A 26238-nucleotide genomic window follows, 5' to 3' on the forward strand; every position below is an offset into this window, starting at 1 on the left:
TCAACTGTCTTTTACCAACAAAATGGATTACAAAATCACCAAACCTTAATCCTTGTGATTTCTAGTTGTGGCGCTATTTGAAATCTGCCTTTTATAGTTTGATTGTAATTTTACGTGAATTGAAGATACATATGACACATAGCATTCAAGATATAAACAAAGATACACTCCAATCTGATAGACAGCATATTGAACATTTCTTGAGCAAATTATGCACTGAATCGTTAGTCTAACTTGTGACCTTCGCAGTGGTCATTGGATAAATTCGCACGATGGTTAAATTGGTATAAAAAAAGACAATTTTTGAAGTTTTACAATGTTATAAAAATATTTTGTGGAAGCTGTCGCGAAAAAGAATCAAACTCGCTTAATTTTTAATGAAATAAAATTTACATGAATTCTGTGTTGTATTATTGCACATGCGATTTCATGAGATATATTAATAAATGAAATAATCCAATAATTGCTAGCTTCATGAAAATGAATCTAACAGTATAATATTCTTGACCTGTATAAAATTGTTTAACTCTTCCCCCAGGTACTGTTGCGCCCATCCTACTCCTGGAAAGCAGAGAATCCATCAATATCTGGGAAGATGTGAACATCATTGTTCCGATTGTCGCTGCCGTCATTGCACTCACGGTAGTGATCGGGGTTGCCGTCTGCGTTTGTGTGAAGAAGCGCCACGGAGCAGGTAATTATTTCATCGAGAAAATGTTTTGGATAGAGTTTCAAAAAACAATGCATTGTCCACAAATGACTGTACTTTATTTGATTTACATTTGAAACTAATTGGAATGGTTTCCCCAAAACTTTCTCGCATATTCTTGATAAAGGTGTCATCTTCACCCCCATCCCCTTCCTCCTCTTGTGAGTATTGAGTGACGCCTTGAAAGCCACGAATGCTCAGATTTTTATTTTCAGCATATGAACTTTTTTTTCCTTCTGTAGCGTAATAAAAAAACCTCGAGTTTGTATTTTGGAGTTTGCACCTTTTTTTTTCTACCGATCGAAGTCAAATTAGGATCCAGGCAACAATTTTAGTAAAAAGATCTCATTTGTTTAAGTTTTTTGAGTTATCGCGCTTAGATGTGTGCGAAAATATATACCAACAAACGGCCACATTTGTAACTGATTTGATTTCAACTTTGAATGGATTACAATTCAAATGTTAAGTCTCTGTATCACCTCTGTTCGGACTGACACGTTTTTCAGTGACTGGATATCGTTCAAAATTTGAAGAAAATTCATAAATTTGTGTAGAGACATTACAAAATTTCATCCGCCTAGTTCAAAGGGTTTTTAAATTATCGCGTTCAAAAGATGACAGAAAACGTAAATCCAAAAATGTGTTTCTTGGCCTCAGAGAGGTAGGTCTGAATATAGAGATTAGTCAAAATATCAAGTTAGAATTTTTTATAATACTTTCACTTTCTCGTATATGAAGCATAGTGAATTTTTTTATAAATAACAAAATGAATTGTAACGCATGCAATTTTGCATATATATATGTATTACAATAAAACATATCTCGGTTGCAACTACTCAATAGCAGTTACTCCTTGTAATGGTTATTTTTGTTTTAAACAGATTTTTTGAATTTCAATTTTGAAATGACCACCTCAAATAGGCACTTGAACCCCTTCAATCACATTGGTGGTTGGATAGGCATTGCATCTTTCGTTAAGAGAAAAAGAAGGAAAGAAATGAGAACAAAAAAATATACCTGAATTCAAACTGATATAACTCATCCTTTTACCGAACTTAATTCTCTACCTAGATGGGAGATTCAAGCGTTCATGTTTATTAACCTGTTAATCGGATAAAATGAAATATTTCAATGCGAAACTAGTTGAATGTCAGTTAATAACCTTTTGATCATTAAAGAATATCCAAGCTGATTTTTCTACATTTAGATAGTTTTCTTAGAAGTACCGAGTTAGAATGACAATTCTACATTGGTAAGAAAGCTAGTCGGAATTTTCAAATTGCAGGAGAACACAAATAAAAAGTAACTTGGAAAATAATGATATTTCTGGCCCCTACTATAAATCTACCAACGACTGGATTAAATTTAATTTTTCTAGCTTAAAAAAACTGAAAAATCAAAAAAATAAATTATATATTTTTCAAAAAAAATTTAGATATTTTCGAAAAAGTATTTTTAACGTAAGTCCTAAAATTCCCTGTTTCGGAAAGGATGAATAATGACTTGTTTAAATCTGAATCTATCAAAGTCGCCAACCACTCTAGATGACCGCTATTTGGAAGTTTCGCAGTTTTGAATAGCGAAAAATAATACAGTTGAAGAGAAGACATTTTTTATGTATATATTATTATGACAGACCGATATCTGGAGTATGTCGACTTTCACCAGTGAATACTGCCGCATTGAAAATAGGCAGTCGACTCTCCATCGCCGAATGGTCATAGCACTGGTCTCATGATCAAGAGATCGTGAGTTCGAATCTCGCTAGCGACAATGCGATGCACAGTTTGTGTAAATTCCTCGATTTTATGTTTTCCTTTATTTCGTGTTCCAGAATATTCTGGACCTTTCTTTAGTTTACCAGACAAGTGTTCTGGACTTTTCTTACTGTCTCCAGAAAAGTATTCTGGAACTTTCCCTGTTAGTATAAAAGCAGAAGATCTGTCAGTCACTGTGTTCTCAGTTCAGAGTTGAGTTAATAAATTGGTTTAGCTCTGCTTCTTGTGTGTGTCATTGAGTTCCACACTAAATAATATCAAATAAACCACACTTGACAATATCAACGTTCACATAATCGCTTGGTGTATGTCCGAAATATTTGCTAATTATTCTTAGTTCTCTCTTACATCGGCAAATGTCGACATTCACCCTGAACTAATGAAGAATTTTGATTAAAACGGATATTTGTATTTTTTTTTCTTTGTATTTAAGAAGCGATGAAATGGCACAAATTTTTTCATCTCTCTTACTGAGAAAAGTGGCCAATCACGATGAAGAGAACGGTTCATCACTCTGTAGAGGAGTTTTCACTGCTGGGCAAATCTGGAAAATTTTATGTCGTAGTGCATTTAAGGGGCATTAAGGGATTGTTTTTTATCCATTGGTTTGAATAGTACAATTAACTTTTCTTCATTATTAATTTTTTTAACATTTTAATCGTTTGTAATCCAAAGCTATAATGCATTTACTTTTAGCAGAAAACACTTCAAAAAGTACTTTAGAGTACTTTTCTTGAAAAAAATAAAAACAATTATCTTCTCTTTTCACAATAATGCAAATAACTTTTCAAAGAAAGATAAAGATTCACTGCAGTATCCATTCAAAATAAATTAAGGTATCGGATAAAAAAAAAACTTAAGTAAACGTTGCTCCACCATCAAAATTTACATAAGACTGACAAACAGTAATGATATAGATTATAGCAAATACAGGCCAGAAAACTTCAATCGCAGCAGAACAAAGGATTTGGTGAAGGACTGCCACCTCTCCGTTGACCTCTTTTCTTTTTGACCTCCACTAGAGCGTGTCCGTACTTGTCGACATAGACCAGTGATGGTCCAATTGTCAAGAACCTAATCAAATAAAATATACGGCCTTTCACCGATGTTTTTGGTATGTATTGACGTAGGCCAGTGTAAGTCGATATTCTCCAATTTCGGTTTTTCACATATAGCATATATATCTTCTACTTTCCAAAATTAAATTATTGTTGTCAAACTCATTGACATAAGCAATTTCTTATAAAACATTTTAAGTTGGAGAAATGCACTCTCAAGCAACGAGATCAATGAGAAGTTGAGAGCATAAAACTTGATTTTCATATTTGAAGAATCATAACTTATGATTTGACATTTAGAAACCTCCCTTTTTAGAAAACTGGAACAAAACATCTCCTTTCTAGCAAAAAAAAGTAATCACATTTTATATTTCGAAGAATCAAGTATATTTTTAAACACATGCCATTTTACTGGAAGCATTATTAGACGCAGATAGTTAATTTTAAATACAAGAGAAAAAATAATAAACACAACTAAATACGCAATTTACTTTTCTATCCAATGTTTATTCATTATTTCCATTCTAATCAAAATTTTCTCATTACATTTTCAATTAAATGCAATTCATTAATTTCTTGTGAAATTCCCAAAAATAAGAACATGTCAAATGCTAGTTTCTGCAAGTCAAAGATAAAGAGTTCTTAAAAATTAAAAAATACTAATTCTGCGAACACGATTCTAAAAGAGTGTAATACGAGTTGGAAAAACTGAAATGGATTGTAGCAGCTTGTCATACAAAACCGTTCATTCCTTTCATTATTTTTAACTTATTTATCAGGTTGTAAACATTTTTCACGAACAGATTGTTTTTGTGTTGGAAAATAACCACAACGCCCACTACAACTCTAAACTATTCATAAACAGTGGGTGGCCACATCTTCCTGTCGAAATACCACTCATTTAAAAGAAATACTTTCTTTTAAAAATAAAAGCATAAATATAAATAAAAAGAAATATGGAGCGCTTTTAAAGGCCAAGTTTTTTACTTGTTCATGAATATGCTTTTTCAAAAATCTAGAAATCAAAAAAAATTGGAAAAAAGCATAAGGTGCTTATTTAAATATTCTGTTGGAAATTTAATGCCATTCATAATTAATTTTCAATAAATGATTCAACATTTTCATTGTGGCTTCATTTTTTTATTGCTTCATTTTTTGTCGCATCACACTCTTATATTTTTTTAGTTGATCTCCTAATTTTTTTGTTAAAAAAATTGCTTTTTTAAATTTTGGTATACAAATATTTTTCAAAATGCTATATTAAAAGACAAGAAATATATTATCGAAGACTTGAACTATAGCTTCCTTTTAATCTTTAAGTATTGGAATTTGACTGACAAGTTTTTACTCAATTTTTTTATAAAGCATTAAAACTATTTTAAAATATCTTTAAAGGTATTGATTATTCATTCTGTTGTTTATGAATTGTTGAACTTATTGATAATTCAAAAAAATTGTACATTATATTTTTAATTTACGAAGCATTAATAAAATTTTTATTAAATTCAAAAATTTTGGAAAATACTATTTAAAGTGGGAAATTATGCGAATATAAAAAATTAATAAGTTTTATCAAAAGCTTCATAGACTGATCAAAAATTAACAATATCTAAAATAATTATTAAATATATCTGCTAAACAAAAGTTTTCCTATGGAATCATTTACTTTAATTAAGTTCAGAAAAAATGAAAATATGTTATTGTCATCGAAACTTACAAAGCACCGAGAGTTGTTTTTTTTCTTTAATTTAATCTGGCTCATTACGGATTGAAAAAGAAAATCATTGATTTTACAAAATTCCATTTTCATGAACATGAAATAAATCAAAGTGGTACATGATTATTTTTATGGCCCTCATGATAAATTGCCAAATGAAACCGGTAATGCAATTATTCTGAAGAAAATTTAACTATAATTCTGTACCTCAAATTCGTCAAATAATTTCATTAACTTAGCGTTATCATCTAAAAGTCACCAAATAAACCCGAAAGCTCAACATCTTGGTTAATTCTTGGCATCTTATGTAATCTTTGCGTAATCTGAAAATTGCCAAGTATAGGTATACATGGCATAGGCAAATGGTTCGCTTAAAAATAAAAAAATATCATCAAATTAAATAAAATTGCGTTAAATATAAAATACTTCTTTTGATTCCCACAGAAGACTATTATGAGAGACGTGGCGAGAACTCTAACACGACTCCCCTGATGTCAAACCAGCCTGCCAAAAAGTCGACAGACGGGACTAATGCTCCCATACGCGAGACCTCTATGTACCAAACATGTGGACCGAAGGCCTCTCTACCTTCTGGGAACCAGGACCCAAATGCCACGGGAGAACAAGGACATTGTGAGGCATAGTAACATTTTGCAAATATTTTTCCCTCTGCACAGTTTTTGCAGACAAAATATGTTATTGACTTTTATTTTAAAATTGCATAGTGTTACAAAGAACTTACTTTTTTTTAACCTAGTTTTTTCCAGGGTTTAAAATATTAAACAAAATTAATATAACTTTATATAGAATGAATTTTACAAAATTTGGAGATTCGTGTGACAAAGTAATTTAAAGCAAAATCTTTAATATAATTACATGTTAAAGAATAACTCAATGTCTCGTCATCATTTTATAATGTGCTTCAATAATAATTTAAAACTTCAAAATTTAAAATCAAAATCAAATCTTTTTTTGTGCATAAAAATTTACCACGGCAGTTCACATTGATGCATAATTGCATCAGATAGATTTTCTTTATTTTTACATAATTTTATAAGTAATTATTTAACATTTACATTACATAATTATTAACATTTAACATTACATTTTATTTGAAGTAGTAAAGAATTTATTAATGGAATTTTTATTAAACTATTGAAGTTTTTGATTGATTAATTTTAAATAAAAATCTTTCAAAATTATTTCTAATTATTATTTCTATTTGCATGCAAGTCAATTATAATAAATAATTTTAGCTGAAAATTAAAAAATGTTCCACTGCAAAACTAACATGCACTTTCGATATGTTATATGTTATTTATTAACTAGCAAGAGCCTTATTTACTGCAGTGTTAAACCCTTATTGAGATCAACACTATGTTATAAGCAATTTATTTCAGCTTAGTATTTAAACTGAATAGCGTTTGATCATTTTAAATGAGCATAAAAACTATTGCTTATTGCTATTCTACAAGCATTTTAGTCATGTGGCTGGTTTTTTATGAATTCCATCAATAAATTACCAAGTAGTTTACAACAGTTTTCCTTTACAGTTACAGATATACATAAGATAAACTTCATACATTTTATTAGGAAAAAAATAGGGGGTTTTGTTTGGAGGGGGGGGTAGTAATAATTTATGTGAGTAAATAAAGTTTTTACTTACTATAAAAAAAAACTTACTATAACCTATCGATGCCAGAAAGCACACCAGAGTATCACAACCTTATACTATCAAAAGGCAAATTTTATACAGTACGCACAAAAAGATAAAAAAATCATGGATTGCATTTCTTGTACCTTGTAAAACCATTTTAACTCTTAGACTAACAACGGAATACTTAAATACTACGAAATATACACCCATGGGTGTTTACCAATTCATTAAATATTGTCGCGTTGGTTCAGAACTCAACAGAAACTACGGAAAATAGAACCAAACCTTATCATCTGCAAACATCTGACTTTCTGTATTTTTATAATGCGATAGGAACAACATCTTTGTAATTGGAAATCAATGATTTTTTCGAAATTAATAAGGTAATCAATTATAAGGTAAAAAATATTTTTTCTCTTTATAATTTTTTTATTAATCTTTGATTACTGAATTCACATTGTTATTCTGTAATCAATTAATCACTTGACTAATAAACTACGATTTAAAAGCATGTTATTTTTATTTTTCCTTTCTTTAAACAAATTAATGTTATTTAATGAAGGTATACTTATTTTAAAACATTTGATTAAAAAATATAAAAGAGATAAAAATTAAAGTTTGCACCATTGGCAAATGTTAAGATTGTACTTTCTACAAACAACCTTATTGTAATACTTGCAGAGTTATTTTGCCATTCTGCGCTTATTAGACAGACAGAAAGTATAAATACTGCGTTTGTCCCTTTTTTACCATACTTTCTGTGCGATTTTCAATATAAAAAAATTTATTATTTAGAATGTAGTAAACAAAAGAAAAATTAACAGTGCTGATTAAGATATTAACGAAAACATCTGCGCGTTATGACTAAATATTCGACAGTTAGATTACAGAAAATCTCGCGAAAATAAGTGTATACATGTATGTATGACTTTGAATAACTCATTTTACTGTGACAAAACTTGACCCGACGTAACACGGCAAATGGTTGCCTCATCGTAACAACTATTTGCCATTCTCCCACTGTGGTCACGTGATCTTTCTAAGGTGGGCGTGTCTTCCTATTATGCCCAATAATTTGCCTCATGTGAACGCTGCTTAAGTGAAGTGGTATCAATGCCCAATAGGAACGTCTTGAATTTGAAAATCTGATAGAAGTCATTAGTCTATCAGACGCATATTTCATTATCTTAGATTAATATTTCTGATGTAACATTAACTTTTTTATAATGAATGTTTGATTGTTTTTCATGGCAAATATGTCAGATGTGCATTTGATGTATTGTATCACATGACTTACTCGCATTTTCTATCTCTTTTCTTTGCTCGTTCCTCCACCCACAGACTATGAGGACGATATCACCCCGTATGCGACATTCCGGCTGCCAGGATGCGAGTCGGACACCGAGAGCTCACACGAGACAGTTCGAGAGATGCAGACCTTCGGTCATCAGCAGTATAGCAGACGATCCTACCCGGACCACTCAACGGCTCAGTATGAGGTTCCCTTCCGCATCTGTCCTACTCCCCTCCCCCGTGGTGCATGATCTGTGCGTGTGCGCTTGTTCGAGATAAATAATCTTTTTTTTAAGCCTATATCTTTATAAAAATTATTTTCTATAGTTTCTATCTTCTCGTTTAATTGCTCATTAATCAAAGAAAATTCTTTCATTTGGAAGTGACGGTACACAGCATGGTCTGTATATTAAACAGATGTCAACTTTAAAAAATACGGAATGAACATAATCTTGTATTAACAACAAAATGTTAACATGAAAGGTCTATTTAAGACAATGATAAAAAAAATTGCCATTTTGCAGCTAGCTGTGAATGTAAAGTTCTTTTAGTATTGTTGAAAGAATGACTCAGCTTATCCATGAATTGAGATTGATTGGAAATTTAATCTTTGACATAATGGAATTGATGAGGAAGCCAGGAGGAGTTGTCTCCACAACACTTTCTCGCATATTCTCGAATAAAGTTGTTACCCAATGAATTCCTTGTATGGCATCAACGTACAATAGTTAGGAAATATTATCCTTTGGCGTGAATTTGGCATTTTTACTAAATATATTCTGTGATCCTTGGAGGATTTTTTTTAAACTTGGCAATTAATTTAATTTGGCGACTAGCATGTTGTTATAGGTGCGTGCTTACCAATTGAAACAAAAATTTGGCACAAAATTTCAATTGTAGTCACAAAATCCCATACCAATTTTGATATATTTAAGTCATCACGTGTTTCAATTCTCACATTTATGTATTTCTAAAAGTACATATTGTCAAATGGTCAACCTATTCGCCGTGTGGTTTGGCTCAAAATTTGATAGGTGTCTAATTTATAAAAATTAAATATGTATACTGAACATTATCCAAGTGAATATTATCCATTCTTCGTTTTGTAGTTATTGTGTTAGTTAGTAGAAGTAGTTATTGTGTTATACTTATATTCAAACAGACGGACAGACAGACTTTCCCTGCTCAAAATTTGATAAAAATCTGCAAATTTAGTATATAGACTGAATACCAAATTTTATTGGGCTAGATCAAAGAATTTGAGTTATTTTTGTCCCAGATAGACAGACGGACATTTCTTAAAAATGTATTTTTCGAACTTAGGGAGTCTAAAACTTGAAGATTCGTCAAAATCTCCAATTCGAATTTTTTGACGGTTGTTATAGATTTTCTATTCTACGTATACGAGAAAATAGAAAACTTGATGCTTTTGTGACTTCATAAAAGCATATCAGCCATTTCAATTCAAGAGGAGTTAAATGTTATGTATGTTTCAATACTAATTCATGATGATCAAATACCAACGTGACAAGTTGTGTCTAGTGTTACATAAAAGGATTGTTGCATATCCTGTGGTAAGAACTGAAATATTGACGAGTTACAATGAGAACACGCGTCGAAGTTGATCTAATTACAAATTTGGCTAAAGAATTTAAAATGAACAAAAATGAGCACATGTCTAATGATATCAAGTATTGTGTAATGATTTTACAACAGATTAAGACTTTGTGCTCATCCTGCGCGATTAATTATTTTTAACGACTGAAAAGAAAAATTCAGTCATCTATTAATGCGTTACATCTTTTCTAAATTGTTTTATAAGTCAAAATATTGCGATAATTTGCTCATGGAAAGGACAGATTCATTTCCTATCATCAAAAGATTAAGAATAATTTTTTTTCTAAGACTAGTAATAAAAAAATGTGGAGGAACTGAAAGTCTAAGCAATGTTTTATACTGATGAAGAATTAATATTAGAAAATAATTCATCTCGTCTATACCACTCAGATCAAACATTTGAAATCAACTAATTGCAGAAAGCATTGAATTCGTATTCGAATATATTCACATGTATTTGAAAATATTTTTGTTAAATTTGGAAAACAATGCTGAAATAAGGTTATTTTAGGAAATAGACATTGTATACAAGGCAAAGTTTAATTGTTTATAAATGGGCTCTATTAATGCTTATAAGTTTCCTACTTTGGAAAAATTCTTTATTTGAATAAATCAGTGAAAAGTCCTTGTATTTTCTAGATGACAAATAGAAAGCTTCATGATAAACACTTTAATAACAACAAAAAATAATTTTCGAAATGATTCGTTATTTCTGGTTTAAACAATATAGTTTTCCCCAATTGAAAAAATTTTTCCCGTAATTATAAAGGATTATACCCATTTTCTTCTTTGTCATCATATTTTAACATTTCTCATAATATCTAAAAAACAATCAATTTTAGTGCAATAATTATAAATTTTTGATTAAATTTTTATTTTTCATTTACTTTTTTCTTCAAATTTATATTTTTGAAGTCAAACTTGCATCAACGAAGTTCAATTGCCAAGTTCAGAGTTCTCAACATATAAAAACCTCCTGTATAAAATAATTCATACATTTAGATGGTGAATACTAGTGCCAAAGAGTAAAACTGAGTCAACTGAATGCGTGCTGATGAATTCTGAATGAACTAATCCTACAGACATTTTTATTTATATATAAAGTATACATAGTAGATATATATATTAATCGGATATATATTAATGAAATAAATCTTGTTTTTCTAGTGTGCAAGAACAACTTATACTAAGCCAGGACATCGCTCAATATCAAAAAATTGGTAAGTATCTATTGATAATCTATTGATATCTTGCCATTCCACAACTTTAAATGATATCAGCTTTGGCGAACTTAGGCTGCTGAATTCAGTCTAATAATTTGCAATTTTGCTAACGGAACTTGCAAAATATTGGACAACACAAAATGTATCATGCTAACTAACACTGTTATGCAAACAACACATTTCGTTTTGGAATCTTGAGATGAATCTATTTTAACATAAACGTATTTTTGTTAAAATTTTAAAGGAACTTCTCAAAATTTATGTTATAATATCTTCTTATTATAATATCTCAGATTGTTAGATATTTATTCAAAAAATGATTGATTAAATAAACAGAAAATAATTGCATATATATATATATATATATATATATATATATATATATATATATATATATATATAATATGTAAGCTTAATTTGGTTGAAGCAGAATGTAGGTTCGAAGCAATGAAAAGACATTTTGGATTTTTTAATTCTCTTCAATATCCATCTCGGCAGGCGCGGACAAGGCACGTCCACAACTGCGTGAAACAAAAACAGAAGTAACAAAATGGAACGAAACAAATGATCACTAGTCTTATATAACATTGGATTTCCGCCCACGTGGTGGTTGAATAAATGTGTTGACCTTTGAGAAAGGCAACGGAGGGATCATTTTCACTTGATACGTAGAAGTGATTGCGCAGTAATTTTTACATAGCTTCATACGTGGAATGATATCAGGAAACAAGAGAACACTTTAGAACACATTACCTAATTCGACATGGGTCGAATTAGGCAAAAAATTTAGAAAATTAATTTGGATTAAATTAGATATTAAAATATCATCATATATCAGTAGCTTTGCTTTCGGATATATTTGAATTTATAAGATTTTGCCAACAGCATTGCTATTCGTGCTGTAGTTTTATTATTTTTTTTATCTATCGCTAGTATTAAAACAAACAACTGAAACTCTAACAGCAGCTGCTAAAGAGTGAAGTTGGTTCTGAATATAAACCAGAGTTTTCTTCTTTTTTTCTGTTCCGATGAAATTGAGCTACTAGTTTCAATAGATAATGAATCCAGATCAGTTCCATTTCTCATTATATCAAATTTATGATTAGAAGATATAAAATTCAAAACACCTTAAGTTTATATGTAATTGAGCCAAAATAAGCCTATCCAAGTATTATCCCCAGAAAAATGGCAGTGGTTTTCGAAAGTGGCAATGGACTGTCAGTTCATTCAAAAAAATCAATTTTCAAGATAATTACTATTTTGATGATTCTCATACAGATCAGTGTTGTTGTCCCCCAAAATGAACACCTATTATGATTTTGAAATATCGAAAATAAGATTCCAAGATTTAAATGCAAAATTCCAACCTGTATTTCTGAGCAGGTAGGAAACTTCACCGAATTTCTTCAACATTTCCTTTATGAGTAGTACGGATAAGACGCGTGAAAAATTTTACCTCTCTTTATGGATTGGTGCAACTGCTGTTTCACAAAAGGGTTAAGACTTCACCCCTCTCACCCTATTTGTCATTTTAATCTTATTATTTGATATGACGTCTTACTTCTATTCACGCCCACCGCGTGAATTGTAGGTCAGAATTACCTTCATTCCAATGACCGATCATACTTTTGATATTAAGTGTTGTATTTTGACTAATAATGGCAGTTAGAACTTAACCTTAATTCCCGTCTCCAAGCTGTCATAAGAACTGTCATTTAATTACTCCAATGTTTCAGTAGGATGGGGTAATTCTTTCGCAATTACCTGTCCTCTCTAATCTACCTTGATGAATGATTTTATTACTTTTTAATGAAGAATGGTAACATTTATGAACTATTATGGGCAACCCTATAAGTTATCTTCTACTGGCTTGCAAAGAAGGTATAGCACTTTTTGTCGAAACTCTTGTCGAAACAAGATGTCGAATTATACTACAGCCTGTTTTTCAAGAGTTACAATGAATCCATTAATATTCTGGCTATTTTACATGATGTTAATAAATTTTAACACTAGTGAGATAGTGAACGAATCGCGAATATCTTTAATTATTATTGCTATCATTCATTCATTTTATATCACTTGAATTATTGAGTATATAATTGTTTTTTTTCTTTCGCCTAGTCGAATGTCCGACCTATGACGCGAACTTTCCGTCCGTTCGTCCGTCCATCGGCGTGTACAGTGAGCCCAAGTTCCGAGGTGAGCCGGGCCGAGAGGAGTGCGAGGAGCAGGAGAGTGCCGCCGCCAGGGAGAAGAGACTGCAGCACAAAGAGCTTTACAGGAGATGGATCTGCCTCATAGAGCCCTACTGGGCAGGGTCAGTTTCTCTTCCCCGTTCCCTCATAAACATAATTAATGGGTCACGCAGTTAATCTCTAGTACAGAAAATGACTTATTATTTGATTCATATATTATATCCACTATTTTATTTGTATTCTTGTGAATGATAATCGAATGCTACAAATGAATAATGTGTTTAGAATAACAGAGCAGTTTTTGAGTAACCCATTCTTTGTTGTATGTGGCACTTTATATAGTAGAAAATGAATATATCCATAAATGGATTGTTGATGCAGTAGACGGATTTGTCTGAAACGATGGAAGGATTTCATCACTGGCAGTAAAAATAATGACAGTTTAAATGCAATCTTGAATGAATTGATTTGTCGGCAACAATAATTAACCGGCGGGAGTGGTGTCAGTAAAACTTTTTCGCATACTCTTTCTTGAATAACGGCTTGTATGGCATTGGCGTACAGTAGTTAGTAAATATTAACCTTTGGCATAAATATAGCATGTTTACTGGATCTATCGTGTCGTCCTTGGCGAGTTATTTAGTGATTAATCCCTGGTATGCGGTTAATATTATTCGAAAATGGAATTTGTTTACGTTCGTTTTTTCACAACCAACCGAAACAAAAATTGGACACAGAATTACAATGGTAGTCATACAATCCCATACCAAACTTGATATATTTAAGTTATTGCGTCTTAGAGTTAATTCACGTTTATATGTTTCTAAAAGCACAAACCGACAGACAGTCAATTCCTTGTTGGATTGACACAAAATGTCTAGACTATAGATGCTAATTCTATGTACTAGATTCTATCTATCTCTCTGCATTATATTCGATTCGATATGTATTATATTCGAACAGCCGGATAGACAGACTTTCTGCGAATGGATTTCGTTCAAAATATGATAATCTAAAAATTTGAAAAGTCTATATACTAAATTTCATCTATCTATCTCAATGCGCTTTTGAGTTATCTTTGATACAGGCATATATAATGCCAAAAATACGCTTTTCGAACTCAGAGAAGTCCACATGAAAATTCCTCAAAGTTTTGAACTCGAATTTTTTCAGAATTGCAATGCTTTCTTTATATTTCGCATTCGGAAAATAAAAACTGGAATTATTTATGATAATAGGTTTAATTAGTGTTACCAAACTCTTAAGTCTAACGTTACTTGAGCCACAAACTTTGTAAAAAATAAAAATTAAAAAAATGTGAAAAATTCTTAGAAAAATGGTTGGCGTTAAAATTTGGTTTAAGCTGATTGTTAAACATTAATAGTTGATACAATATTAAAATATTTTGGTACTACTATACAATCTTTGATTTATAGGAATTATAATTTTAATTATAAATTTATATCACCTTAATTTGTAACTAATTTTTATACAATGCAAGCTTCATTTTATTTAATTGAAATCGTTAATCAAAATAACTTTGATAGATTTAAACTTTTCCTAAAAAAAATTGAACACCATTTCTTAACACTTTTCACTGCATTTATTTAAAATGAACAAATCAGTTCATCCTATCATTAACAATTTCTTATTATCTTATATAAGAATTTCTTTTCTATGCGTTACTTCCTAGTTAATGTAGTACTAGACATTCAACAATATTCATAAAAAATACGTAATATGTTATTATTCGACATATTAAAGTTAAAAAAATAAATATTTGACACTTTAACGTTTTTATTTTAATTCTCAATGTTTAACTTATAAATTAAGAATTCGAATCCAAGTTGTGGTATGTAAACTCACATAAGGGAAGTTGTCTTTTGTTTGCAGAATTTGTGCTATTGATTTAGGTCTTTCTAAACAAGTTTTATATTTTTCTTCCCCTATTTGTTCTGAAAAACACTTATCGACCCATTTTCTCTCCAGAAGAAAGTTTTTATGACTCTTACTGGGAATCCATTAAGGGCTTGTTTGTTCCTTGAAGGGTAATTGGTTCTCTGGGCTAAAAAGGCGTTTTGTGTTTCTGTCAGACTGACAGTATTTTATATGTATACACTTAAAGCGAACTTATCTTTATACACCAAGCTAAGTAAACCCCTTTAGAAATAATGCACCAGCCTGTTATTTGCTGAACAGTTTTTAAATAATTTAGTTCTCCAAACAAGCAAAAAAAATTATTTCTGTCTTCATCACTTAAAATGTCCTTTATTCGGTAAAAATAAAACTTCGACATTTTTGTCAACATTTTAACGTTCTTTTAACATTCACTCTCCAACCCATTAACTATTTCCATCTTTGCTGTTTATTTTTGGATGTAATAAAAAAAATGATTTTGTCCATGAAATAACATTGCTGCAACATTAACGCAATGTTGTATCTTATTTATATCAATTTATTTTTATGAAGGGAAGATGCGAGAAAGCACTTTTAATACTTATATATAGTGTAGAGCTTTTATGGAGAGTAAAATTCTGAATTCAAGGCCTTATTTCACTGCAAATTACCGTACATAATATTATTATTTTGTTATGAATAATGCATAACTCGTTTATACATAATGGAACGCTATATAAAATTCGTTTATTTGGGAAAGAATTATCATTAATTAATGTTTTTTATGTGGGAAATGCATTATTATTTCTAAATGTTAACCCTATATATATATCCTGAAGATATTCATAAGAAAATGTAGAATAACGATTACAAATTTAATTTCTGTTTTACTGACCGGACTTGCAGCAAATTGTGCTTGTTTTACATAGAAAGTTTAGAAAACATTGTAATATTAAGAAGCGGTGTTAAATGTTGTAAAAGCTATAACGAAGAAAGATTCATTTTACATAGGCGATTCTTAATGGTAAATCTAAAGTTTCACGAACACTTCAAAACTGACAAATTAACCCTTTAAAGGGCCATTTTTTTCTAGTCATATTATGTTAAAATATTTTTAGGCTTGAAATTAGAATAAGAAAAGAGATTCATTTAGTTTATTAGATACATTTAATTTGATTCATTAATTAATTTGGTTCATTAATAATTAAGTAACAAATCAAGACACATCATTTTGTCTGAGATAAAGAACTGAAGCATCTAAGTTCCTGTCTTTCTCAAAAAATTTGTCAGAACTTACGACAACCTACATAATTTCATACAAAGATTGATAAATTTGGTTGGAAGTATACTTACCACGGCCCTAGAAAAGGTTGAGAAATTAACTTGGTGAATATTATCCGATAAAGAAGGCAAATTAAATTATTGGATGCTAGTAAACTTTAAAATTTTTGAACTTCATTTGTTAGAAACATTTCTTTTTAGTCTAATAATTACATCATACATTGCTATGATTGAACTGAATAAAAATAACAAAATTAATTGGTATTTCATCCTTAAAAAAATTCTTCGTATGGTTATAATTGCCCGGAATTAAACATTACAGTGAAGTTCTACAGTTGTAAGTTCCATAGAAATTTATTGCGTGGTTTAATTCATGCAATTATTTTTTGCAATCCTTTAATTGTACTGCTTTGGTTACTAATAAATTGATTGTATTTCAATGATTCTCAAAATAATACTGCCTTTAACACCGACTTTCTGTATTATTATTATGTAGATTTCTATATAAAGACTACCTATTTCAATGGTTCTCATGACAAGACTTCGTGAAACTTGATACAGCTCTTCACCGGTCATGGTCCCTAGAATCCAAACCCACCCTTCGTTCAAAAATTTATACATGCGTATAATGCTTTTCCCACATTATCTTGTGAACAGGATGAATGCAGTAATTTTGTTTCGATTTTAAATAGCTTGGAATATGTTGTTAGAAATGTAAAAATCTTGGATGAATTCGTAAATGGCCCATCTATCTGAAAAGGAGTGGGAATGACGGGGGGGGGGGGGGTGAAATATTTATTTTTCTATAACTCTCTTAATACTGAAGATAGAAAAATAAATCCAATATGTCAAATTAGCACCTCATTAAGACGAATAATTTTTGTATTTAAAATTTTTCGATAACTGCAATATCTTAGAAGTTAGGGGCTGAAATTTTCACTCCCTAAATTTCACTATTTCTGACATCAACAATTTATGTTGCCAGATAGTAAATTAGATGTAAAAGGAATCTACCTTTGCCTTCCAGCTTACCGAGAGTATTTTTTTAATATTGCACTGCTCTAAATATTTTTCATAAGATTTCAAATTTCAGTTAATATCAAAATAGATTCATATTGCATTCGTGTTTTTATACATCCTTAAGACAGACATTTCGTTTCAACGGTACATTTTTTGGATCATCTTGTCTCTTACTTACGACTTGGCGCCACTTTTATTTTGCATCTCAGTAAGGCAATGCTTCTCAAATATTTTCTATGATCTAAACATTTGTTTAATCTGGATTTTACCAAAGCACTATGTAAAACCAATAATTACTTATTACCAAATAGTCAATTTTTGAACTGATTAAATAAAAATAAACAAAATTAAGGAAATAATATCCTTTTGCGTCCTGTGAGAAAGTTTCGACTCCCTCGCACATCTAGGGGCCTTTGGAACTACCGCCCTAAGGAAATGCAACTCCCAGATTGAGAATCATTATTATAATTTATAACAAATAACAATGCCGATTCTAAATAACATGATGTTATGATCAGGTTGTAAAACAAGTTGCTTGCATTATAAAAATCATTTATTACCAAATTATTTTTTGCAGGGAAACAATGGAGAGCGACGTGGACGCAGAATACGAACGGACAGAACTAGTCGAAGATCTGCTTCTGAAGCAGGAGATGTCCGAGGCCGAGTGCGACTGGGACAGAAATGAGTGCTACTGACCCGTAATGACAACACACCCCGAAGAGACTTCCACAGCAATGGTGCTTATGTCTTCGGGACAAGGTGCTCAGAGCTCCCTGTCCTCCGGTGCACAGAGAGGTGCTACGGCCAAGGACACTTTTGCCAAACTTTTCTGCCCACTTAACACAAAGGAAGGACAATTCCAGGAACTTCCTGTGTAACGGTGCGTGGCAACTCTTGGTGGGATTTCTGTGTTCAAAGGTTATCATATCGCAGTTAAATGGATTATTGTTTGATCAAATGTATATTGATTTGAAAGTGTTTGTTGAAATTGGATATGCACCAATATGACCATCGTTTGTTTCTAAAATTTATTATACAATATCATGTAAAGATTGTGCTACACGATACTCAAATATTTGATTCATCGGTTGCAAAGACAAGTATTACTGCTACACAAAATAGCAAATGTTTGATCCATCGTTTAACGATTTGAATCAGCCAGCTGAAAGTGGATGAAGTCTTTGTTGTTGCTGCCACAGTGGTTTTATTGTCTTGTTCCACTTTGTTTGTTCCATAAAGAGGTGTAAAAATAATTACTTATCTAACTAACAGCAGCAAAGTCAGTTGCACAGTGTAGCCGTAGGCTCGCGAAAACGAATGGCTTGCTGCGAATGTTCAAGATTTTCTTTGACTTGTACATGAAAGACCGACAACATTCGAATAATTTACGGTGTGAATGCTTGACATTGTATGTCCCTCTACATTGCACTATAAGCAATCAAGTGTCCAAGGAAGTCCTGGAAAGTTTTACTTTGAATCCTCTATCGCCGGCTTAATATTCCAAAAAGTATTGATTATTCCCAATAAAGTATTTAAAAACAATTATCCCAATTTAAATTCAAATTCAGACAATCTACATTTATTTAATCTTTGTTTTGTTTAAATAACTACCTAAAATATATTTTGAAACCGCTAACACTACATTATCTGATATTTTAAAAAGTGTAATGAAGATGTATGGGATTTTTTTATTAATTGAATAATAATCAAGTTCTTGTCAATACAGCATTTTATTACACTAGTATTCCTTTGCTATTACTACCAGAAAAGATAAAGTTGTTTTGTCAGCACGCCATTATGAATAAAATACAACTCAAAGGATGTCATTATTACAATGCAATTCAATGATAGAAACCATAATCAAATGCATGGAATTGAAAAGCTAAAGTATTCTTTTTTTCTAAATCGTGTTAGTGTCAATGTGATAGCTAACCAATGAACACCGACTTCCCAAAAGAACTTACGAACAATTCTTCCGACTCTGATAAAAAAAACTTTGCTCTTTCTCTCTCTACCGATATCTACTTGGATCATCTGGACACGATTCAAGCACGACTGTGATCATTTATTTATCATTGAAAAATCCCTTCATGTATATCAAACAACGGAATGAAATGCAGTGTAAATACCTTTATCCATTGTTTATCATTTATTACAAATGTACTGTAAATCGTTGCGATCTCTGTGTGAGCAGATAATAAACCCTCCAATAAATGGTCTCCTTGTTCTTTATTTACATTTTTCCATTCAAACATCAGAAATAATTTTGAATACCAACGATTCTCAAATGAATGAATGTGGAATGTTGTCGGTTGCGCAGAACGAAGCAAAATTTTTCTTGCGAAACGTAGATATATGGGAGACTCAATTTTTTGGTTTATAAAGAGGTGAAGATTTAATATAAACGCTAAGTTAACCCTTTAAAAGGCCATTTTTTTTCTAGTCATAATATAATAAAATATTTTTAGGAATGAGACTGGCTTAAGGAAAGTGATTCATTTAATTTATCAGATAAATTTAATTTGATTAATTAATTTATTGTGTTAATTAATAAGTAACAAATCAAGACACACCATTTTGTGTGAGACAAGGAACTGTAGCACCTAAGTTTCTGTCTTATTAAAAAATTAGTTAGAACTTAAGCCAATCTACATAACTTCACCCAAAGATAGATGAATTTGGTGGGAAGCATGCTTCCCATGGCTTTACAAAGAGTTAAACAGTTGTAAAGCGTCATATAGCCCGATGGATGAAAGTATTAATTCTCCAGATCTATTGAGTCAAATACAGATTTTACGGACAATTCTTAGAAAGATATTTTATTTCATAACTGTACGGCACAGCCGCTGGAGACATAGTTTAATTTTATTATACTGACATCTCATTTTAAAGTAACACTAAAGGGATTTAGGGATGAGACTCGTAATTCTGAGCCGTGGTCACAAGACGAGAACAACACCCGAGCTTACTCCCTCTCCAAATTTCCGCACTACTCCAGCGGGAAGGCATTTGGCCCGACAGATTTAAAATGCACCATACCCGCTTATACAACAATTCTTCTTGAAATCGGGTCTCGAACCTGGAATTCTCTGATTATATAGCCAAAACCTTACCACCAGACCACAGCGACTTATTGCCACTGGAGATAAAGTTTAAAAATATGAATAAATTACAATATACAAGATGAGCGTAAAGTCTTGCCTAAATTATAAAAATTTATTTTGAAAAAATTATTATTGTTTCTTATGGCACTTGCCATAGACAAGCCCGCTGTTACGAAGACATTTTAAGCGGTGAAAGAGCATCTATTGTTTTTTAGTAGCGCCAACTAGAGACAAGAGTAAGACTTTGCTACTCATTCGCTTGCACAACCCCTTTTTACAGGAGGACACATTCACACATCTCACAGATAGAACAGAGGAAGAACAACCATGCCCGAACCGGGACTCGAACCCAGAACGCCCATATCTCGGGGAAGACGCGCTACCCCTATGCCAGGATGCCGGCAACTGGCATAGGGTATTATAGATACACATGTGTTTCTTTTTTATAAATTTTAAAAACCTTTGTTGAATTTGTAATTAGACCAATTAGCTTAGCTAATTTCAACGTGTTCATCCATTTTAGCTCCAAAAATATCAAGGTGCTATTCTAATTCTCCCCATAAGTTTTCATTCCAACATTTATCGTTATTTTTTTTGGAATATTAGACACAGCATTTGTTCTCCAAGTAGTCAATACTTGATTATCACGAGATGGTATGCCAAACATCCATAACAGCGTTTAAATTTTTTTCAAACTAAGTGACTGATTTCATTTCATGGAATCTCAAAAAGCATTGTGCTTTTTCTCTCAACTCTATTTTATTAAAATTTAAAATTCCATCCTCTCTTACAATTACCAATTAACTGAACCATTTATTTAGTAGTAAAACCAGGGGGTGGGTTTCCCCAAAACTTTCGCACATATTCTCTAATAATTTTTGTCCTGCCAGAGAACGCCTTACACGGCATTCGAGCGCAATATTTGCGAAATATTAACTTTTGACGTGAATTTAGCATTTTTACTGAGTCTATCGTATCATCCTCGTGTGGTGAAAGCTTATAAGTCAGCTAACAGCTACGACACAAGGGCAATTGCTTTTGTATTGTGGTCATGTTACTGGGTTGCGAACCACAAGATCCCCGTTTCTATCCTCGCTCTTATCAAATCCACCACACTTGGCGAGATATTTGGCGATTAAACCCTGGCATAAACCAATAGTATCTAATTTGTGTTTTAGACACGATTTTCTCCATCGATTGAAATAAAAATCCGACACAAAACTGCACTTGTATTCTCAAAATCTCACACCAAATTTGATATATTTAAGTCATTTCGGTTTTAAGTTACCTATTTTGCATGTTTCTGAAAGTACAGATGGTCAACCCATAGAAGGATTTGGCTTCAAATTTGACAGATGTCTATACTTTAGATGTTAAATCTGTGCACCGAGTTTTATCTATCTATCTTTCTTCGTTTTGTAATTATCATTACTTCGTTTTGTATTAATTTATATTCGGACAGATGGACTTCCTCTGCACAGATTTTATTCAAAATTTGACAGAAATCGACAAATTTGATGTAAGGACCATATACCAAATTTCAGTCATCTAGCGCAAGGCGTTTTTGAATTATCTTTATCACAGACAGACAGACGCATATTTTCCAAAAATAGGTTTTTCGAGCTCTTTGGAAATCCAAAACGTGGAGATACGTCAAAATTTGAAGTTCACATTTTTTGACGATTACTATATTGTTACAAATCTGTAATTTTCCTACCCGGCACGAATAAGTGTCATCGTGGGAAAAACCGTTGTAAAATCTGTCCTGTGCGTGCTGAGCTTGGCGACGAATTTGGCGAGTTTGGCCACTAAGAACCGAGATCCACCCAGGTACGCCCTGATTGATTTGGAAGATTCTAGCCCCGCCTCCCGGAACTATAAAAGACAGGCACTCTGAAGCTGCAGTGAGTCGTATGTGAGAGTAGTCGGAGTCGCCGACAATTAACAGAACTAGAGGATTAGACAGCAAGCAAGCTGCTGAATTAGCGATTAAATGCGCTGAGTTGTTACAATTGATTGACGGTATTTGTAGAAAAAATTTTGTAGCAATATTTTCTCTATACTACGTATGCGGGAAAGTAAGAAATGCGTTTTTAAGTCCTAATTTTCTATGCAAGCTTTTATATTGTCTTTTAAATGTCTATATGACTTATATCAGAAGGTGAAAAATAAGAACAAGGCTAAGCAATAACAAAAATTTTGAATTAATATCTTCAACAATAACATTTTTCAATCAATGCAAGACTTTGTGCTCATCCTGTATATTCCAATGTATGTGAAGAATAACGATTCATAGAAGCTGAAGTCACGTATATGTATTAAAATATATTAAAGAATATTAGAAAATATATTAGAAATATATTAAAATGCATATTTCTTTTTAAATCTCAATTTAAAATATTAAATATGATTAAATACATATAAAAATCTTAACCAGTATTATAATTCAAACATTTAAAATTCTAATATCCCCACCGATTACAATTAGTTCGACACTAACAAATTCCATTTTAAAACTTTTGGGAAAGTATGTCACCCCAAATTTCCTCTTTTCCTCCACAACTGATATCATAATCACCTCTTGCAATATTATACTATTAAAAAGTGCCTATAGAATAGTTAGGAGGACGTCATGAATAATTGATGCATCAGTCTGAAATTTTATTGCTAATTTCACAACAAGTAACTGGACAAGATCTAATATTGCCAATCCAGCTAGACTTCCTATATTTAATGTATCGGATCAAATATAAATCTTAAATAGTAATCTTTATTATATGATCTTGGGGTTAAAACTCGTAAATTCTTTATTAAAATTGGATCTATCACAGGTAATGGCAAAACTTTATATAAATAAACGCCATTGATAGCATAACGAATGTTAATAATTTATGAGGGGAAAATTAGTTATCAGTGGTCATTAAAAATCGTCTGGTTCGTCTAATATTCTAATTTTAAAATTACAGATGTTTTTAATTAAACGATAAAAAGGACTTTGTATATTATAACATTTTATACAAAACTAGTTCTTATGTTAAAAATGTTATACGTGAAAAGATTTTAATCCCAGAAAGGTTGGATGAGAAGTTGCCGATATGGTGGTTGGTTTTCACCACCCGGGTGGTTATAGATGGTTGAATGGTAAGTATATGTAGGGTAAGCTAGTCACTACCGATGACGGGAAGTGCCTCTCATGGAGGGATTTATACCTTGGCCGATGATGGCCTAGGATTTAACCTCAATTCCCGCTAATGTTATCGTGGCGGTTCGGTGATTCAGATTTTTCCATGTGCCTCAATGCAGGTCGAAGCTCTCAGTTTGTGATTATCAAGTAGTTTGTTAATAAAAAAGGCTGCAGGCAATAATTATTACTTTCAAAAAGGGCTATGCATTGAAAATTTATCTAAAATGGATTAAAAATATTAAAAAGTTCCTAAAAGTGATTAATGAGTTAGAATATTATCAATTTCATCATCCTGGCATCATAATAATATAAAACCATGCAGAGTTGTTGATGATATCAAAGTATATAAAAATAATCTTTTTATTGAAATCCAAAACTTTTAATAAAATCATTGGAACTAAGTCGCAGAGATGTTGCCTTCTCTGCCATTCAGAGGAGGGTTTTTGGCATAAATTTATGAATTACTTTTTTTAAATGCATCTGTAGGTTTTCTGAAGTAATAAGTTTGGTATGGGGACATACAAAAAGATAATGATATACAACTTCCATCCTTTCATAAATGTTGAATAGCAAATCTAAAGTCATGAATTGATAAAGATAAAAGGAAATGATTCCATACCTACGTAAGAAGTATTTAAGGTATTTCCTAAAGATTAAAAGCTTCGTATTTATGTATATATATTCCTTGACCCGCATCCTCAATTTTGTACTATGGTAATTTCAGTGTCTCTGCCAGTCATTTATTATGGTTTCCTTCATACGTAACTTCAACACTTCGCCAATATGAGTTGCTACTTGAACGAATCTGATGACTTGATTATTTACTGGAATGTTATCATGAGCATTTACTGAGGATAAGCCAAACATTATTACATTTAATTCGGTTAACTCATTCGTATCTGGATTGAATATTACATACAGATCTTAACATAATGGATTGTTAGCGTAGATATTTGTATATCTCTCGAAATCTGCGAGTTAAAAGTATGCTTGAAAAAGACATTTGAATTTTTACTCATTGCAATATAATAATAAGGATTTAGGTTTGATCTGCCTGTCTTGTTTTCAACCGGTTTTACTGCATCAATCAGACCATAATTATTTTTTATAAACCACTGCTTACAAAAAAATTCCAGATTCCAGAATATTACTATATAAAAGAAGCCTTTATTGATTTTATCGTCTTAGTTTTTATATTATTAATTGATATATCCAATACTGCTCGGAATAAAAAAATATTTTCAATCTAAGTATTTAGTGCTTTTTAAACTTTAAAAAAGTGACATTTTTTCGCTGCAGGAAATGTTTAATTTCCGTTTCATTTTTTCTGGGGTAAAAGTGTAGTTTAGTATGCCCCTTGCTGCGCCAAGGATGCCAAGTCGCAATTAAGATCGCGGACAAAAAAAAACACTTCTGCAAAACAGTTACGGTTACCACTTTCTGCATTAAAATTATGATCTTTACTGATAAGTGTTGTTTTATCTGAGATTTTTTTTACCCTTTGGGATCGTTCTCGCTGCTTATCTTAACAATTTTGAAATAAAGAATTTTTTCGAACTGGCTGTGCCGGTCTGCTGTGTTGAGAGTAAAATTTAAAGCATGTGATACTTTCGGTATCTGAAGAAGGCACCGGGCAGAATTTTTTAACTTAAAAAAAAACATCCTGCGGTTTTGCTAGCAGCGAGCGGAATCCTAGCATCTTCACTAGCTCATTGAACATAAGGTCTGTGTGGATAATAGAAACAGCATATAATCAAAAGAAAAGTAAGAACGACGAAAGAAGCAATCAAACCATTCCCCATACAAAATTTCAAACAAGCATCCATTCCCAACTTCATCAACTTGTAAAAAAAATGTATATATATTTATTCCATTCACCTTTCATCCATTCTGAGGGATCGAAATATTTCCTGCCATCCTATTCACCGCACTTCCGTTCTTGAAAAATTAGCGACATAACGAATTCTCAGATCAGAAAAAGAATTACGGAAAGTGCAAGGACATTGCAGACGATTTCTTAAATTTATAATTCAGACGATTTCTAAAACGCATACCGACAGTTGAGTATTGCAAAAGAATAAATACTTTCTGTTCGTATTTACATTAAAAATAAAAATTACAATGTCTTATTAGCAATAAAAAAAAATAATTAAAGTTCAGCTAAATTAAAATCTTTAATTGATATTTATTATTTTTTATTTAACATTTTTCATAAAATAGTTGTAGTTCATATACAACTTAATCACTGTAAATAGTAGTAAACAAAACAGCATAAGGGTTACTATAAGATCGTTTCGTTGGGTTACCATATTGGCGATAAACTCGACGGAACACTAAACTACACTTCAACCTTTTCTCATATTGTTTGATCCTTCAGCAAATAGTTAAACCCGTGTCTTATTTCGGGTCCGCAATTTGAACCTTTTGACGAGACAGAAAGAAAGGGGTCATCTAATTAGATAGATGGGCTGAAGGTAAAACTAAAGAACGTGCATATTTTCGT

The 26238-nt window shown here is 31.5% G+C and overlaps 1 protein-coding gene across 2 annotated transcripts in view; it reads left to right on the forward strand.

The window, feature by feature from the left end:
• LOC129981538 (cell adhesion molecule Dscam2-like) overlaps positions 1–19644 on the forward strand; it is an 833489-nt gene extending 813845 nt beyond the window's left edge. Inside the window, exons 29-34 of one of the 2 annotated variants that reach the window (XM_056092410.1) lie at positions 539–694; positions 5707–5895; positions 8261–8411; positions 10997–11049; positions 13174–13369; positions 18022–19644. In XM_056092410.1, the coding sequence (XP_055948385.1) occupies positions 539–694; positions 5707–5895; positions 8261–8411; positions 10997–11049; positions 13174–13369; positions 18022–18142 (866 nt within the window). In that variant the 3' untranslated portion in view covers positions 18143–19644. Of the gene's footprint in view, positions 1–538; positions 695–5706; positions 5896–8260; positions 8419–10996; positions 11050–13173; positions 13370–18021 lie in introns of those variants that run through there. The other variant, XM_056092411.1, reaches the window with a different exon arrangement.
• The last annotated feature ends 6594 nt before the right edge of the window (positions 19645–26238 follow it).

This window comes from Argiope bruennichi, chromosome 8, assembly GCF_947563725.1.
Source record: "Argiope bruennichi chromosome 8, qqArgBrue1.1, whole genome shotgun sequence".
Taxonomy (NCBI): Eukaryota; Metazoa; Arthropoda; class Arachnida; order Araneae; family Araneidae; genus Argiope; species Argiope bruennichi.